Source organism: Saccopteryx bilineata, chromosome 8, assembly GCF_036850765.1.
Source record: "Saccopteryx bilineata isolate mSacBil1 chromosome 8, mSacBil1_pri_phased_curated, whole genome shotgun sequence".
Classification (NCBI taxonomy): Eukaryota; Metazoa; Chordata; class Mammalia; order Chiroptera; family Emballonuridae; genus Saccopteryx; species Saccopteryx bilineata.
In genome coordinates, this window is record NC_089497.1 from 61246327 (window position 1) to 61266088 (window position 19762).

Below are 19762 nucleotides of genomic sequence, written 5' to 3' on the forward strand. Positions count from 1 at the left end.
CGTACCTTCAAGAGTCTTGCACTTTAGGTATGAGACAGGTGCATAGACAAATTACGATCATATCATGTTCCAAATGCCAGTAGAGAGATACTCCTATGAAATAAATAATTATGGAAAAGGAAACGACTATCTCTGTAGGGTTTAAATAAGATTCATAATGTATTTAAATAAGGTAGGTCTTAAAGGATGAAAATAGTTGACCACATTCAGAAATGAGAAAGTAGGGTTTTTCAAGAGAGTACAAAAGAAAAAAGTCAGCCTAGTTAAGGATCAAGGGGGAAGTTAGCAAATAGAAAAATTTCTATGTAGCTGGTTTTGGTATTATGAAATGGGTGATGGATGATAGACTGGAAATGTGGGTTGGAACCAGGTTGTTAAGGGCTTTGAGGGCCAGAGTCAAGAATTTGAATCGATCTTGTAGACAATGAGGAATTGATCACTAGAGGTTGGAAGAAGGAAAATGATATGAGTAGATGGAAATTATTTGAGTGTTGTGGCTTGGTTGCTATGACTTAGGACAGTGGCTTTGAGGATGAATAGAATGAGTGGAGACTTAGGAGGAATTCTCACTGAGTATCAAAAGGCTCCTTTGAGCCAGAGAGCCAGTGTGCTATGCTGAGGATAAATAAGAGATAAGGTTAAATCATTTTCTACTTCTCAAGATTTTAGGAGACAGATGCAGACACTCCCAAAGAGAGTAGTTTGCAGCTTTTAGCACTAAAAAGTCTAATTCCAAATTGGTTACTGATTTTGTTTTTATGGATTTGTTAAATCTCCCAAAGCATGCCATCTAAAGCCATTATCACCTCATGGTTCATATAAAATTTTCACTCAAGCTTTTGGTTTTTGGTCCTGCCTCATTTTAGTAGTTTTCTTATACTGCTCAGAGAGGTAAAGCTTTATAGTTGCTTTTTTATTTCTGTTGCAGCTAAAGAAACCAGTGTTCTGGCATTTTTTTTCCTGGGAAATCTTTATCTTAGAAAGACATTGTGCACAGTTTTGGATTTTATTACTTTTCTCATAAGAATTGTCATTGAACTTGATGTTATTCAGTAGATGCATTTACTTACAATGTATAAGTATTTTACATTAGTTTGTATTTTCCACGTTCACTCTGCTTCCTTTAGCAGTCTCTATTGGTTAGGGTTAGGATCGGCTTTGTGTTGCACAGACTAAAATATCAAGGACTTATTTTCCCACATAAATGCCATACCTAGGTAACTGAATGCATGACTGGTGCCACTGCTCCATAAAGTCCTTGGGGACCCAGCCAACTCTTTCTAGCCTGCCTTCCACCATACCCTCAGGAGTATCTCTTGTTTTCAAGGTTTGGGATGATCCACCCACCACACCCCAGTTCAAATAGCAGTAAGGCAAAGAGTTGAGCTTAGGGCAAAGGACACTTGCAAGCTGTCTTTATGGAAGGAGTCTTCACTCATACAAAGACCCTCTGCCAACATCTTATTGGCCAGTACTGAGTCCATAGCCACAGCTAGCTGCAGGGTATGTAGAGAAATAGCAAAAACATCTATGCTTTTTCTAAGGAAGTAAAGAACAGATAAAAGGAGAAATTAAACTTAAAAGGAAAGGAGAAAATATATTTTGGGCAGAAAACCACATTAGGCAGCCAGAAAAGCTTTGTTCAGATGCTGTTTTACCCAGGTTATCTCGCAATCGACTAGCCCTTCTAAAAATTAGGATAATCATTCTGTCCTACACTCTTCTTAGTGTTTGTGCTTGCAGGTCAAATACAATAATGGATTTATCCACACTTTGAAAATTAAGTGTTATACCAATATGAGTAATATTTTTTAAAGTATTGAGTAACTTTCTGAATATAAACTCAAATATCACTGAAGTATGTGAGTTTTTACATCAGACCTCATGCAAAACTTATTTGACAGGCAAAAAATTATATACTAATGACAACTCACACAGAAAGACTACACCTCTTTATGAAACACTTTCAAGAACATGATTATGCATTTGATTCCTCTATCAATTTTTTGCAATAAAGATTATTATGCCCAATTTACAGACAGGAAAACTAAAGCAGAGAATGAATGGCTCAAAGCCTTGCAAGAGCGTTTGAGTGAAGGATTTAGAAATTTTGTTGTAAGTCTCACATATTTTTATAATCTTGCTGATTTTGTATGTCAACTTCCTGTTGCCCATATAGGAAAATCTAGATTGCTAAGATAAGAATGCCAGAGTCTCAGTTATTTATCCCTACTTTATCTACATGGTGTTCTTTTCCATGTCTCCCCAATATGAAATAAATTTGCCTGTATGCTAGTCCCTTCCTGTCTGCACTTATTATTATCCTGCTGAATTACCTAACTTATTGCCCCACTAAATGTCCTTTTGTCCCTGGCTCACTTAATTGCTGCCCTTTCTTTAAGTGTTAACTCAGGTCCTATCTTTTTCTGTAAGAAATTTCCTGAATACTTCATTCCACACAGACCTTCCATTTTCCTGAACTTTGTAACATAGAGAGTATTTATAGAAGGCATATATTACATTTAATTATAGAAATAAATTATACACTGGATAAGATGATTCCATATGTCTTAGCTTTCTTTCCCCAACTAGGCTTTAAGGTCTTGTGCATCTTAAGTTATTTCAGTAGTACAAGGAGAGTGGCGAGAACATAGAAGTTCTGGCATATGTCACAACGATCATAACTTATTAGTATTTCTGACTACAAATACGTTCCACTATTGAAAAAATTTTGATTTACATTATTTGTTTAAAAAATCTTATATGGTTTGAATATGTGTTCATTTTGCGGAGCAGAGATCTTGGACTCTCAGGTCCAGGTGGGACCATTAGAAACTTTGTAAGGTAACTCCTTTATTGCAGATGAGTTTACGTGGTTGACCCGAAACCACATAGTGATGGTGCAGAGACAGGAAGGGTGAGTTCTCCTCACCCTTAGACACTCATTGTCTGTCTCCCTTTCTCCCTGTCAATTGTAGTTTATAACTTTTAATTCTCAAAAGTTATCTTAATAAACAAGATGATTATTCAAAAGGTCACAGATCTTTCCTCTCTTTCTTTCCCCTTTAGCCCTCTTCAATCTAATTCCCGTTGGCCTGCGCGTGGTGGCCATCCAAGGGGTGAAGGCCAGCCTCTATGTGGCCATGAATGGTGAAGGCTATCTCTACAGCTCAGTGAGTACCTCATTGTGTGTGTGTGTGTGTGTGTGTGTGTGTGCGCGCGTGCACGCGCGGGCACGCAACTGGCCTTGGAGTAACCATTATTTCAGAAAAAAATTGACATTTGATATCATTTTATATTTTCTGACCCAGTATGTTGGGTTATTATGAAGATTTTATAATAGAATGTTAAAGATCTTGTCCTGTTGAGAAAGAAATAGATGGTTACTTTCTATACAATACATATTCTCTTTATCTAGCTTCTACTTCCGGAGGATAATCTATTTTTTGAATTTGACTTTTCTGTTTAATGCAGGAGGTAAGTAATTTTTCTTTACTCCTGTTACCTCTTATTTAAGCACAGAAAATGGTTTAGGAAGCTAGATTCTTCAGTTTGTCTGGGAGTCTTCTCTGTCTTACTATGGAAGAAGTACTTTCAAAATAGAGTATGCTGTTGTTGTTTTTAATACTACCTGCGTAGTGTCTGATGCATCACATTCCTGGGGTAACTGGTGACTTTGAAGGCAATGTGAATTTGTGGAAACAATTTCTACTCAAAATAATACTTAAAGGTAAATATGTTTTTGATCAAAACAGTGTGTGTGTAGGGCTTTCATTCTTGGTGTGTTGTAATTATAACAACTCTTAGTGTCCAGTTATTGTGAATCTGTATTTTAAATGTAATAACTAAGATAAGAAAAAAGATAACAGGTTATTATTTTGAATAATTCCAGTTTCTTAAACTTTTTTAAAAAGTTGGCATGTACTACAAACTAAAACATGGAGATGACCTTAAGATAGTGTTGCTTGAAGGAATTAATCCATTATCAGGTGACAGCTAAAGGTAGGATATATTACATTTATATTTATTATTACTTATTTTTATTTAAAATGTCCTAATTTAGGTTGTAATTCCATAAAAACTGTAAAGTTTATTTCTTTGGACCAGAGATTATTTGCAAAGGTCAGGGAGGAAAAAAACATAGAAAGTCTGTCAGTGGTATGATGGGCAGGAGGCAGTTGTATAGGAACCTCTGTGAGAGAGAGGAGAGAGAGAGAGAGAGAGAAAGAGAGAGAGAAGGAGGTGGGAGTGGAGAGGAGTCACCTGTTAGATGTAATCCTAACGTTTCTGGGAGGAGCCTACATTCAGTATGAGAGGACTGAACTCTATCTGCTGCATTTTCAGAGATGTTTGGCTTGAGCCCATAGGAGGAGGTTTAAAGAAATTCTTCCCAAGAGAATCTTACTGTAGGTATTTTTTTTTCCATTAAAGAGCTAATATCTTATTAAAGCTAATAGTCAGCTGTTGTTGAGTTACCTGTTTGGGGTACCTATATTTTCAGTTTTCCCCTTCACAAATGAAATCTGCCTCATACCAAGAATAGCAATTCTTTTCCCCGCTCATGGTCCTGCAGGGCTACTGGGAACAATTTTTCTTTAATTATAAGCATGGCATCACTGACATAGATCACCAGGGCTCCTACTATCAAAATCACCATCTTTCTGGATAGGACAAATAGGAATAAATGCTGGCATTTAATTTTAAACAGGGGTATAGGTCTGAAGTTTTTGTTATAGGACTAGAGGGGGCCAATGTGGGGGAGGCAGACCTGAAAGAGAATTGGGTATCAGTTCTTCATCACACTTCACCCTGCTGCACTCTATGGTTTGCCTTAGCATGAGAGTACTAATGCAGCCAGGTGCCTAGTGGTGAGTTAAAAACAGGCTGGTAACATAGGCTTTCCTGGGTGTTTTCATACATATCAAGGTTTGAAGTTATTTTAAAAGCAATAACTTCCTCTTTGTGTAACAGAGGAATTGAGCATACCAGAAAGGGCCATAAGCAGAGTGTATGGTCGGGAAGGGACGGGAGAGAAAGTATGGTAGATTTGCCACCCAAGATGTCCTAAAGAAATAAACTTAGCATTCAAGAGAAATTTCTAAATGGTGTCATTTCTCTAGTGTCATTTATCTGGTTTGTATTCATATTTGAACTAGGAATTAATTACCTTCTTCTGATCCCCCAACCCCATACCCGTCCGAGAGAGAAGGAGAGAGTGGGAAAGACAGAGTAACTGTTGGCAGCACAGGGCTAAAGTTTAAAGATCCGTTCTGAAAAATCTATACTTTAGTGAGTTTAATCCAGATGTATTTAATGAGATTGTTGATGAATCTAGTTTTGTTTTTATCATTGTACTTTATGTGCTTCTATATTTTTATTTCCTTGCATTATTGAAACTTTTTTACTTTTATTTTTCTGTTTCTTTGTAAAGGTAGGTTATATTTCTATCCTTTTAGTAATTTACCCTTCTTTTTAACATACACACATAAGTATATAGTTTGCTAAATATTTTTAGTATTTTTGTCTGTCTTCCAAATAGCTGGCAGAACTCAGGGTGTTTTCTAGCTTAGTGGCCACTCCTACCCTTCATGGCAATAATGAAATCATATGCACCATAAATTATTATTCTATAGCTAATAGTTAAATTTACTGATCTTTAAAAGAATTTCTATGCATATAGTTTTTGTTATTTTTGTGTTTGTATCCAGCTTGTCTCCTCTGAGTTTCCTTTTCTTTCTTTCTTTCTTTTTTTTTTTTTAGTGAGAGGAGGGGAGATAGATAGACTCCCACATGTTCCCTGGTCAGAATCCACCTGGCAACCCCCATCTGAGGCTGATGCTCTGCCCATCCGGGCTGTGCTTGCAACTGACTTTGCTTAGCGCCTGAGGCAGAAGCTCCACAGAGCCATCCTCAGTGCCTGGGGCCAATGCTCTTGAATCAATCGAGCCATAGATGCGAGAGGAGAAGAGAGAAGAAAAGAGAGAGAGAAGAGGGAGGGAGAGAGGTGGAGAAGCAGATGATTACTTCTCCTGTGTGCCCTGATGGGGAATTGAACCCAGGATATCTACACACTGGGCTATCCTCTATGACTGAGTCAACCCATCAGGGCTTATTTTTATTCTAAATAAAATCTTTGTCTTAATATGTGAGGGTCTGTAGATGGTGAATTCACTTCATCCTGGTATCCAGGAAAATGCCTTCCTTTCACTTTTACTCTTAAGTAGTAGTTCAGATAGTTTTACAGTTAGAACTAGACCATTGTTTTTATATGACATTACTTCTGGCATCTATTATTGACTGTGACAAGTTCACTGCCAGTTTAATATTCTTTCCTTTTTAGGTAACCTATATGGAGAACTTAAAGGATATATTTCTCTTTATATTTCATCTTCTACAAGTTCACTATAATGTCTGGTTGTGACTCGATCTTAATTTATCTTGTCAGGAATTTATAATTCCCTTTTAATTCAAAGAGTAATAGTTCTTTTTTCTTTTTTTTTTTTTAGTGAGTGAGTGAGAGAGAGAAACAGGAAAGGAGAGAGATGAAAAACATCAACTCATGGTTGTGGCACCTTAGTTGTTCATTTATTGCTTTCTCATATGTGCCTTGACAGGGGTGGGGAGACTCCAGCTGAGCTAGTGGTTCTTTGCTCAAGCCAGTGACCTTGGGCTCAAGGCAGTGACATGGATCATGTTGATGATCCTAAGCTCAAGGTGGAGACCCCACACTCAAGCTGGTGAGCCCATGCTCAAGCCAGCAACCTCAGGGTTTGGAAACTGGGACCCCAGCATCCCAGGTGGACACTCTATTTGCTGGGCGACCACTGGTCAGACCAAGAAATCATAGTTTTTAAATTTTGGAAAATGTAAACTCTTTTAAAGATATTTATTTATTGATTTTTTTTTCTTTTTCTGAAGCTGGAAACGGGGAGAGACAGTCAGACTCCCGCATGCGCTCGACCGGGATCCACCTGGCACGCCCACCAGGGGGCGATGCTCTGCCCACCAGGGGGCGATGCTCTGCCCCTCTGGGGTGTCGCTCTGTTGTGACCAGAGCCACTCTAGCGCCTGAGGCAGAGGCCAAGGAGCCATCCCCAGCGCCCGGGCCATCTTTGCTCCAATGGACCCTCACTGCGGGAGGGGAAGAGAGAGACAGAGAGGAAGGAGAGGGGGAGGGGTGGAGAAGCAGATGGGCACTTCTCCTGTGTGTCCTGGCCAGGAATCGAACCCGGGACTCCTGCACACCAGGCCGACACTCTACCACTGAGCCAACCAGCCAGGGCCTATTTATTGATTTTTAAAGAGAGGAGAGAGAGAGAGAGAAAGGCATGGGGAAAGAGCAGGAAGCAACTCATAGTTGCTTCTCACATGTGCCTTGATGCGGCAAGCCCAAGATTTTGAGCTGGCAACTTCAGCATTCCAGGTCTACTGCGCCACCTCAGATCAGGCTGAAAATGTAAACTCTTAACGCATATATGTTTTATTTCTCTGTCATGTTTCACAGTCTCTTGTGCTGACAATTCTTAAATGACTTACATTAGTAACTTTCAAGTTAATCTACTCTAAAATTTATGGCATCTAATTTGTAATATCACTATACTGTATTTTTCATGCTTGAATGTCTTATGGTTTCCATTTAATATTTACCTGTTCCTGATTTATTTCCTTCTGTTTTTACTATCTAGCTCTTTACAAAATGCATTAACTCATTTATCTCTCCGAGCATTAATTTAATACTTTGTCAGACTTTTCCATAAGGTTAGTTTCCTTTGTAATGAATTCATGTTTCAATTGTTGATTTTGCTGGCTGCCATTTTTAGAAGTAGATTTATATTATATTAGAATTTAGAATGAGTTCTTTATATGTTTGGAATTTTGATCCGCAGGTACATTTCTCTCCCTCCTTCCTTCCCTGAGATCTCCTTTTTTCTCTGAGGTCTGCCCTTACTTCCTAGCAATTTTTCAGTTGCTTCTATACAGCCTCCAGTAGCCTGAGTTTAGAGTAAGGTTGTTAGAGTTATTTCAAGGCTCCCATTCTAGGGTAACACTGGGGTTAGGGAAGTAGTCCTGGGCTAGGGTGTGGCTTGGTCTAGTTCCTCTCATTGTGAGAACCAGTGTCTATCATTGCTTCATGCCTAAAGTAGTAACAGCATTTTTTTATTCCAGCCTTTTAAGAGTTGGAGCAGGATAACCACCCCAGCCCTGGCTCTGGCCCTTTAGGCTGCACAGAAGGCTTTTATTGGGATTGACCTGTACATGGTGCAGTTCTGGGTCACAGGATATCCTTCAGGATGTGAAGCCCAATATGCCTACAACCGTGACTTGCTCAGTGTTTGTGTTTCCACCCTGGCTATGTGATTTAGGCCTTATATTTTTATGTTTTATTCATCATTGCTATCTGTGTAGAATAGAGTGGTTGCATTATAGTTTGAACACATGCCTTACTTCCTCTCTTTAATTTTTTATTGTGATAAAAAACACATAATGGCCTTGGCCAGTTGGCTAAGTGGATAAAGCATCAGCCTGGTGTATGAACATCCTGGGTTTGATTCCTAGTCAGGGTACACAGTAAAAGTGACCATCTACTTCTCTCCCCTCTTCTCTCCCCCTTTTCTACATCTTCCTTTCCAGTAGCCAGTGGCTTCATTGGTTCAATTGGTTCCAATGTCACCCTGGGCACTGAGGATAGCTGGCTGATTGAGCATCAGCCTTGGACACTAAAAATAGCTCCATTGATTGAGCATTGGCCTCAGACAGGGGTTGTAGATTGTTGGGTAGGTCCCAGTTGGGACACATGTGAAGTCTGTCTCACTATTTCTCCTCCTCTCACTTTAAAAAATAAAAAGGACATAGCATAAAATGTACCATCTTAATCATTTTTATGTATCCGTTACAGTTAACCATATGCACAGTTATGCAATAGATCTCTAGAACTCTTTCATCCTGTAAAAGTGAAACTCTCTACCCATTAAATAGCAACTCCTTTTCTCGCTCCCCTCAGTCTCTGGAAAACACCATAGTTCTTTCTGTTTCTGATTCGACTCGTTTAGATATCTCAGATAAGTGGAATTATGCAGTATTTTTTGTGTGTGACGAGTTTATTTCACTTACCATACTGTCTTTAGGGTTTATCTGACTGTAGAACATGACAGAATTTCCTTCTTGTTAAAGGTGGAATATATTCCATTGTATTCATATACCACATTTTCTTTATTCATTCATTTATTGATGGACATTTAGATCATTTTGATACCTTAGCTATTGCGAATAATGCTGAAGTAAGGGTAGTTGTGCAACTATCTCTTTGAGATCTTGTCTTCAGTTCTTTTGGATATACAATGAGAAGACAAATTGCTAGATCATATGGTAGTTCTGTATTTAATTTGCTGAGGAACTTTCATACTGTTTTCTATAGCAGCTGCATTATTTTGCATTCCCATCAGCAGTGTACAAGTGCTGCAATTTCTCTATATCCTTATCAACACTTGTCATACATATACATATATTTAATTTTAATAGTGGTTATCCTAACAGCATGAAGTTATATCACATTGTGGTTGTGATTCCCCTAGAATTAGTGATGTTGAGCATTTTTTCTTATACATACTGGCTATCCATATGTCTTCTTTGGAGTAATGGCTTTTCAAGTCCTTTGCTCATGTTTTGTTTTTTTAAAAATTTTTTGCTATTGAATTGTGGGAGTTTTTTTGTATATTCTGAATGTTAACTCCTTAGCTGATACATGATTTACAAATATTTTCTATCCTCTAGGTTGCCTTTTCACTGTGTTGTTTCCTTTGCTATGCAGAAGTTTCTGAGTTTGACGAAGTCCCCCTTGTCTGTTTCTGCTTTTGTTCCCTGTGCGTTTGGTGTCATAGTCAGAAATCATTGCCAAATCCAATGTCAAGAAGCTTCTCTTCTAGGAGTTTGACAGTTTCAGGGCTTACATTTAGGCTTTTAACTCATTTGATTTAATTTTTATAAATATCATAAGGTAAGGATCTAACTTTATTTACTTTTGCATATAGATTTCTAGCTTTCTCAGCACCATTTGTTGAAGGAACTATTCTTTTTTGATTGTGTAGTGTTGACACCCCTTTTGAAGGTCATTTGTCCATATCCATGCATGATCATTTCTGAGTTCCCTACCCTGGTTCCTTCATCTGTGTGTCCAATTTTATGCTATAACCACACTTGTTTAATTACTGTAAATTTGTAATATATGAAATAAAGAAGTATGAGGCCACCAGCTTTAATTTTTATCAGGATTATTTTGGTTCTTCAGGATCCTTTGAAATTCCATGTGAATTTTAGGATTTTTTTCCCTGAAAAAATGCCATTGGGATTTTTATAGGGATTACATTTAATCTATAGGTTGTTTAGGATAGCACAGATTTTAACAATATTGTCTTTCAGTCTATGAACACAGGATGTCTTTCCATTTACCCCTTCCTTTCTTCCTTCCTTTTTTCCTTCCTTCCTTTCTGTTTTATTTATTTATTTTTATTTTTATTTTGAGAGAGAGAGAGAGAGAGAGAGAGAGAAGAAGGAGGAGAGGAGAGAGTGTCAAGAAAGAGATAAGAAGCATCAACTCATAGTTGCTTCACTTTAGTTGTTCATTGATTGCTTCTCATATGTGCCTTGACTTGGAGGCTCAAACTGAGCCACTGACCCTTGCTTAAGCCAGTGACCTTGGTCTCAAGCCAGTGACCTTGGGCTCCAAGTCAGCAACCTTGGGCTTGAGCCAACAAACTTGGGATTATGTCAGTGATCTCACACTCAAGCTGATTACTCCATGTTCAAACTGGAAACTTCAGGGTTTTGAACCAGGGACCTCAGCATTCTGAGTTGACACTCTTATCTACTGTGTCACCATTGGTCAGGTAGTTTATTTCTTTAATTCCTTTCATCAATGTTTTATAGTTTTTCAGTTATGTCTTTGCCTCCTTAAGTTTATACTCATTGTGCCTTTTCTTTTGAAAGTAAAAATCAATTTTACTTTTTAAATTTATTTTATTATTATTATTATTATTATTATTTTGTTTTGTTTTGTTTTTGTATTTTTCTGAAGCTGGAAACGGGGAGAGACAGTCAGACAGACTCCCGCATGCACCCAACCGGGATCCACCCGGCACGCCCACCAGGGGGTGACGCTCTGCCCACCAGGGGGTAATGCTCTGCCCCTCTGGGGCGTTGCTCTGTTGTGACCAGAGCCACTCTAGCGCCTGGGGCAGAGGCCAAGGAGCCATCCCCAGCGCCCGGGCCATCTTTGCTCCAATGGAGCCTTGGCTGCGGGAGGGGAAGAGAGATACAGAGAGGAAGGAGAGGGGGAGGGGTGGAGAAGCAGATGGGCGCTTCTCCTATGTGCCCTGGCTGGGAATCGAACCTGGGACTTCTGCACGCCAGGCTGACGCTCTACCACTGAGCCAACCGGCCAGGGCTTATTATTATTATTGATTCATAGGCTGAGAGGCAGAGACAGACTCCAACATGCACCCTGACTGGGATCCACCTGGCAAGCCCCCTACCAGGCAATGCTTTGCCCATCTGGGGCCATTCCTTGGCATCTGAATTATTTTAGCACCTGAGGTGAGGCCATGGAGCCATACTCAGCACCTGGGGCCAGCTTGCTTAAACCATTGGAGCCATGGTTGCAGGAGGGGAAGAGAAAGAGAGAGAGAAGGGAAGAAGGAGTGGTGGAGAAGCAGATGCTGGTTTCTCCTTTGTGCCCTGACCAGGAATTGAACCTGGGACTTCCACGTGCCAGGCTGATGCTCTACTGCTGAGCCAACTGGCCAATTCCAAAATTATTTTTAATGGATATTAAAAATATCCATTAAAATAGCATAGGATAATAATTTTTTAAGTAGAGTAAGTAAAATTCTAGAGGGCATCACTTTCCTAAACAAGAGAAGCTCACTAATGTTAGAAACTTCTTTTCCTGAAACACCTTCAATAGTTTAGGAAATATGGCTGCATGTCACAATCTGTTCAGACAGATTTTTCTACAAATTTTACATTATTCAGACTGTGCTTTATTTTATTTTTTACTATTTAACCAGTTTTAACTGTCCTGAAACTTGATTTTTTTTTGTAGCTTACAAGTTTTGAAAATTTTTCTAAAAAATCACAGTGCTTAAAAGTTCTTGACTTGAAATGGAGGAGACATCTTTGCATCATATACAGAGAGTAGAGCAGGACTGAATCTCCTCTATCTACCATCCTATATAAATTTACTATGAGACTGGTATTTACCAAAAGATTGTTATCTTTTTATATTAAAGTACTATACTTTGAACTGAACCTTGTATACTTAAAACAATTGTAGATAAACATTGTTTAATTTAAAATTATAAAGCCAAATTATTTTCAAAATGGTTAAAGATTGGTATTAAAATATTTTAGATACTTATTGTATGGTATCATATATCTATATAGATACAGTATAAAGTATATACATAATGCTACGACAATCACATTGCTGTTGCTATTATATCTGCTGGTATTTGTTCTTTACCTCCGTAATTAACCTTCCTTTTGGCTCAGCTTAAATGGTAACTAATACATCGCCTCTCTCCATTACTCATGTCAGTAAGAATTAGATAATACTTCTGCTTTAATATCTCAGCAGTTGACTTCTGTTTTCTGGTGGGCTGGAATTATAACATATTCACTTTTGCTACCTGGGTGACACATTTCTGCCAATCACAGAGCTAACTACATTCTCTGGTAAAGGAAGGTTATCATTATAGACTTGTTGAATTTTAAATAATTGCCAATTCCAAGAATAAATGGAGAAAATTTCATAAATAGTTGGATAATTATTTATAATTACACTGGTATTCTTATAAACCACAACATAAATATTGATTTGACCACAAAGTTAATCTCAATAAACTTAAAATTCATTCAACATGTTTATTGCAACTCTGCCACAACCAAGTATTTTACTATACAGGGTGGGGCAAAAGTAGGTTTACAGTTGTTTCTATGGAAAATATACAATTAAGAAATAACAATACAAGAATAAACTCTGTTTTGCCTGCTTACACCTGTAAACCTAATACTTTTGCCTGACCCTGTATATTGGGCCTACAAAGGATAAGTTAGATAAACAAGATTCTTACCTTCCTGAAGTTTTTACTTACCGTCAGAATTACCTGTTACAAGAAGTTTGGATCAACTACAAAGTTAAAGAGCATGGTCCCCAAGACTATTCTCACTTTTGACACCAGCTGCTAGTTTGAGGGGGGGGGTCCCAAAATTAGTCCCTGGTTAAGTAATTTGCTAAAAGTACTTTAAAAAATTACTCACTGCAAGGTATGACTATTATTATAGTCACAGCTGTGATCTGTTATAGAGAAACAATGCAAATTCAAATCAGCCTTGGGAAGAAGCTCAGAGGGAAGAGTTGAGGAGAAGTAGCAAATGAAGAGTTTCTGTTTCTGTCTTCCCATAGAGTCAGACTCTGTTACGCCTCTGATATCAGTGTGAAAGCAGACGTAGAGTGTTGCTAATCAGGAATCTCACTTGAGCCTTGGTTTTAAGAGGTTCTGTTGAGGCTCCATTATGTGGAGATGATTGATGATTGGCCGTGTGGTTTATTTCAGGCTCCAGGTGAACTGACATTTTATGATATGAAGTTCTCACCCTAAATCAAAATGTTGCTCTCTGTCTAGCCCAAGGGTTTCAGGCAAACAAATATTACTTCCCAGAAGTCAAGTGAAGATAAATTCCTTACATGTATATACATCTGTCCAATTGCAATGAGTGCTATCTTTTATAAATATACTGTCTTACTCTGCCTCGAGTCCCACCCGCCCTACTCTCCATGTGATGGTACTACAATGTGATGGTACTAAGAAGTGAGGACTTTGGACAGTAATTAGGTTTAGATGAGGTCATGAAGTAAAGCCCCTTAATGGGATTAGTATCCTTATAAGAAGAGGAAGAAAGACTAGAGCAAGCAAGAAGAGGTTCTGTGAACACATAGTGAGGTGGCAGTCCACTGCAAGCAAGGAAAAGTCCTCACCAAGAACCAAATCTGACAGCACCTTGAGTTTGGACTTTACAACCTCCAGAACTGTTAGAAATAAGTGCCTGTTATTTAATTTGCCTGGTCTATGGCATTTTGTTCTAGCAGCCTGAGGTGACTAAAACACCTCTCTTCTGCCTACCATCTATTTTCTTACTTTGGCTTAGAAAAAGTAAATGATGAAAAAAAAAAGGTTATGAGAGTAATATCTGGTATGTTGTCATTTGGGTAATAAAACATAACAGCCTGACCAGGCAGTGGCACAGTGGATAGAGCATCAGACTGTAACACAGAGGTCCCAGGTTTGAAACCCTGAGATCGTGGGCTTGAGCGTGGGCTTACCAGCTTGAATGTGGGGTTACTGGCTTGAGCGTGAGATCATAGACATGACCCCATGGTTGCTGGCTTGAGCCCAAAGGTCGCTGGCTTGAAGCTCAAGGTCACTGGCTAGAGCCTAGGTCGCTGACTTGGGCAAGGGGTCACTCGCTCCACTGTAGCCTACCCCCCACCCCGGTCAAGGCAAATATGAGAAAGCAATCAATGAACAACTCAGATGCCACAATGAAGAATTGATGCTTCTCATCTCTCTCCTTCCTGTCTGTTCCTATCTCTGCCTTTCTCTGTCTCTGTCACACCAAAAAAACAAACAAAAAACAAAAACTTAACAATAATTTGGACAACTTGGAAGCCTGATATTTGAATCTAGGAAATAGTACTTAATAGAATATAATTTGAATAGCTTAAAACATGTCTAGGACTTGTGACTAGGTTAAAACTATTTGGTCTCTCTAATGAATAGTTTGACATACTTAGCACACATATCACTAGTATTTTAGTGACCGTAATGATTAAAATGTTTTGGAATGGTTTATTTTACTATGATCATTACTTACTTTATAAATTTAAAACAATTATATTGAAAATGTCTTAGCCTTGTATCAATTATCACTAAACTCTGAAATAGATTGCTTAAACTAATAAAATTTTTATTTCAACAGAGGCATAAACTAAGTCAAAGAACATGAACATGAATTTTTACTATTTAACAGTCTTAACCCATTCTAATTAGACTTGAAATCAGTGACAGTGACATTTTTAAGTCAATCTATGTTCTAATGAATAAGTAATATTATAATTTTCATAAGGGTAACTACAACAATGATGGTCATCACAGCAGTATTTTCTTTTTCTTTTATTTTTTTTTACAGAGGCAGAGATAGATAGGGACAGACAGATAGGAATGGAAAGAGATGAGAAGCATCAATCATCAGTTTCTCGTTGTGGGTTGCGACTTCTTAGTTGTTCATTGATTGCTTTCTCATATGTGCCTTGACCGCGGGCCTTCAGCAGACCGAGTAAACCCCTGCTGGAGCCAGCGACCTTGGGTCCAAGCTGGTGAGCTCTTTGCTCAAGCCAGATGAGCCCGCGCTCAAGCTGGCGACATCGGGATCTCGAACCTGGGTCCTTCCGCATCCCAGTCCGACGCTCTATCCACTGCGCCACCACCTGGTCAGGCCATCACAGCAGTATTAATGATTGTGCTGGTACAAATTTTATAGTTTGTTTAGAGTTATTGTTTCTAAGTGGTTTTAGATTTGCATTTAATTTTCACAGAAACTCTGTAAGGACAGAAATGAACTACTAAGTATTGATGAAAACCTAAGACTTAGATAGGTTGTTGATTTAAATAAACTCATCAGACCCAAAACTTAATCTAGGTATTAACTTCAAAAACTGAGCTTTTAATAATACTATGCTGCCCTTGGCCTTATATGTAAAGAAACATTTCAGTTGTACAATGTGTCTCATTTTCCCCTAAACTTTTATATGGTCTCATTTAGGCCTTGTAATAACTCTGTATTATTATTATTACTGAGTGACGGAATTTACACCTGGGAACAGAGAGGTTTAGTGACTAAAATGAGTTCATTCTGTATCGGTGAGGTAAGAAAAAAGGCAATAAAAAGAAACTTAAGAGTGCAACATTCATTTCTTTAATCAGCATTGCTTATCTATTTGCTGTTGTAGTTAAGGATGTGCCAGTCTATACTGTTAACAATGCAAAGTCCAAAGCATGAGTTTTGAAACCAGTGCCACCTATCTCTTTGTTTGTGATGGCTTTCATTAAAGCAGCAGTAACAACAAAAATGAGAGGCTACTTGATAGATTCATATCCTTTTGATCATTTAGAATTCTATACCTAAATCTGGTGCTTCAGTAAGACTAGAATATGTGACAATTGCAAGAGGAAACTAACTTTATATTGAAAAACTGAGTCAACATGGACATAGATAAGAGTGCAGTGGTTACCAGGGGGAAGGAGATGTAGGGCAGGAGGTGAGGTGTTGGGGGAAAGGTATAAAGAAGGACATATATAAGGTGATGGAAAATGATTTGTCTTTAGGTGATGGATATACGACATAATTGACTATTCAAATGATGGAGTGATGTTTGCCTGAAATCTATGTACACTTATTGATCAATGTCACCCTGTTAAAATTAATTTTTTAAATAAAAGGAAAAGAAAAACTGAGTCAAGAATTATTGAGAAGCCTGACCTGTGGTGGCGCAGTGGATAAAGCATTGACCTGGAATATTGAGGTCGCCAGTTCGAAACCCTGGGCTTGCCTGGTCAAGGCACATATGGGAGTTGATGCTTCCTGCTCTTCCCCCCTTATCTCTCTCTCTCTTTCTCTCCCTCTTTCTATCTTCTCTCTAAAAAGTGAATAAATAAAGTCCTAAAACAAACAAAAAAACAAACAAACAAAAAAGAATTATCGAGAAACTGGAAGGGGTTTCCAAGGAAGAAAAGAGAAGGTCAATATTGAGAACGTGAAGAAAATATATTTTATACTCATGAGGTGGACAACAGGACAAAATGTTTCTTATTTTATTCCTCTAATATTTTTTGCTTCCCCACTAACACAGATGTCCAAAATTTCCCATCACAGGGGACCCAATAAGTTTTTTCTGTTTCTGCAACCAATAATAATTTTTATATTTTGTACTTTGATAAGATATTTTATCTGTATATTTCCTTTCTTCCTTTTGTTAGATTTCTTTGTTTTTTATGCCCTAACTATCCTGTTGGATGTAATCTCCTTGAAGTTAGAGATCACGTCTAATCTAGAGTATTATCTTCCATAGCACTAAAAACTGTAATTTCTGTGTGAAGGTATCTGTTAAAATCTTGTTGAATCTGTTGATAAATTCATTTAATGCAGTTTGATTCTGGTAATATTTCATTGTCCATCTGGTCTTAATGATTTTTATAATAATTTTCTTGATTGTAACACTACACACTTTCTATCTAGCTCATTTAATTGTTCAATTTTGACTAAGTTATGCCTGTCCTATTAAAATGTGGAAAATTTGGTAGAGAAATCATATCATTCATAATTCTCTGCATTGAAGCTGATATTGTGTTGAAGTGTGAAGATATTGATACTGCCATATTTTCCTTTTGAATTAAATAGAATTTTTAAAAAACTAATTAATTTTTTAAAATTAATTTTAATGGGGTAACATTGATAAATCAGGGTACATATGTTCAGAGAAAACATCTCTAGGTTATTTTGACATTTGATTATGCTGCAATCCCATCACCCAAAGTCCAATTGACTTCTGTCACCTTCTAACTGGTTTTCTTTGTGCCCCTCCCCGCCCCAGCCCTCTCCCTCTCCTCCCCTGCACCTCATAACCCCCACACTCTTGTCCATGTCTCTGAGTCTCATTTTTATGTCCCATCTATGTATGGAATCATATAGTTCTTAGTTTTTTCTGATTTACTTCTTTCGCTCAGTATAATATTATCAAGGTCCATCCATGTTGTTTTAAATGATCTGATGTCATCATTTCTTATGGCTGAGTAGTATTCTATAGTATATATGTACCAAAGCTTTTTAATCCACTTGTCCACTGACGGACACTTGGGCTGTTTCCAGATCTTCGCTATTGTGAACAATGCTGCCATAAACATAGGGGTGCATTTCTTCTTTTGAAACAGTGCTATGGTGTTCTTGGGGTATATTCCTAAAAGTGGGATAGCTGGGTCAAAAGGCAGTTTGATTTTTAATTTTTTGAGGAATCTCCATACTGTTTTCCACAGAGGCTGCACCAGTCTGCATTCCCACCAGCAGTGCAGGAGGGTTCCCTTTTCTTCACATCCTCGTCAGCACTTATTCTGTGTTGTTTTGTTGGTGAGCGCCATTCTGACTGGTGTGAGGTGATATCTCATTGTCTCATTGTGGTTTTAATTTGCATTTCTCTAATGATTAGTGATGTTGAACAGTCAAAAAACTACTGGACCTGATAAATGAATTCAGCAAGGTGGCAGGATATAAAATTAATACTCAGAAATCAGAGGCATTTTTATACACTAACAATGAACTGTCAGAAAGAGAAATTAAGGAAGCAATCCCCTTCACCATTGCAACCAAAAAAATAAAGTACCTAGGAATAAATTTAACCAGGGAAATTAAAGACTTATACTCAGATAATTTAAAACATTGATAAAAGAAACAAGGGAAGATACAAACAAGTGGAAGCATATACCGTGCTCATGGTCAGGAAGAATAAACATCATTAAAATGTCTATATTACCCAAAGCATTTTATAAATTCAATGCAATACCGATTAAAATACTAATGACTTCAAAGATATAGAACACATACTCCAAAAATTTATATGGAACCAAAAGAGAACACGAATAGCCTCAGCAATCTTGAAAAAGAAGAATAAAGTGGGAGGTATCACACTTCCGGATATCAAGTTATACTACAAGGCCATTGTACTCAAAACAGCTTGGTACTGGCATAAGAACAGGCATATAGATCAATGGAACAGAACAGAGAACCCAGAAATAAACCCACACCTTTATGAACAACTGATATTTGACAAAGAAGGTAAGAGCATACAATAGAGTAAAGACAGCCTCTTCAACAAATGCTGTTGGGAAAATTGGACAGCTACCTGCAAAAAAGTGAAACTAGACCACCAACTTAAACCATTCACAAAAATAAACCCAAAATGGATAAAAGACTTAAATGTAAGCTGTAAAACCATAAGCATCTTAGAAGAAAATATAGGCAGTAAACTCTCTGACATCTCACGCAGTAATATATTTGCCGATTTATCTCCACGAGCAAGTGCAATAAAAGACAGGATAAACAAATGGGACTATATCAAACTAAAAAGCTTTTGCACAGCTAAAGACAATAAGAACAGAATAAAAAGACAAACTACACAATGGGAGAACATATTTGACAGTACATCTGATAAGGGGTTGATAACCAAAATTTATAAAGAACTTGTAAAAGTCAATACCAAAAAGACAAACAATCCAATCAAAAAATGGGTGAAAGAAATGAATAGACACTTCTCCAAAGAGGACATACAGATGGCCAATAGGCATATGAAATAATTAAATAATTTTTTAAGTGAGAGGAGGAAAGAAAGTAAGACAGAGTTCCACATGCACACCAACCAGGATCCACCCATCAACCCCTGTCTGGAGCTGATGCTTGAATCAGCCAAGCTATCCTCAGTTCCCGGAGCTGATACTGGAATCAATCAAGCCACTGGCTGTGGGATGGGAAGAGGGAGGGAAGGGGGAGAGGGAGGAGAAGAGAAGTAGATGTTCGCTTCTCATGTGTGACGTGTCTAGGAGTTGAATCTGGGAAGTCTGCACACGCTGGGCCGACACTGTATTCACTGAGCCACTGGCCA

General features: G+C 38.0%; 1 protein-coding gene across 3 annotated transcripts in view; it reads left to right on the forward strand.

The window, feature by feature from the left end:
* FGF12 (fibroblast growth factor 12) overlaps positions 1 to 19762 on the forward strand; it is a 614868-nt gene that overhangs the window by 379745 nt on the left and 215361 nt on the right. For all 3 annotated transcript variants that reach the window (XM_066241209.1, XM_066241208.1, XM_066241207.1), the window contains one exon: positions 3070 to 3173. In XM_066241209.1, the coding sequence (XP_066097306.1) occupies positions 3070 to 3173 (104 nt within the window). The remainder of the gene's footprint in view (positions 1 to 3069; positions 3174 to 19762) is intronic.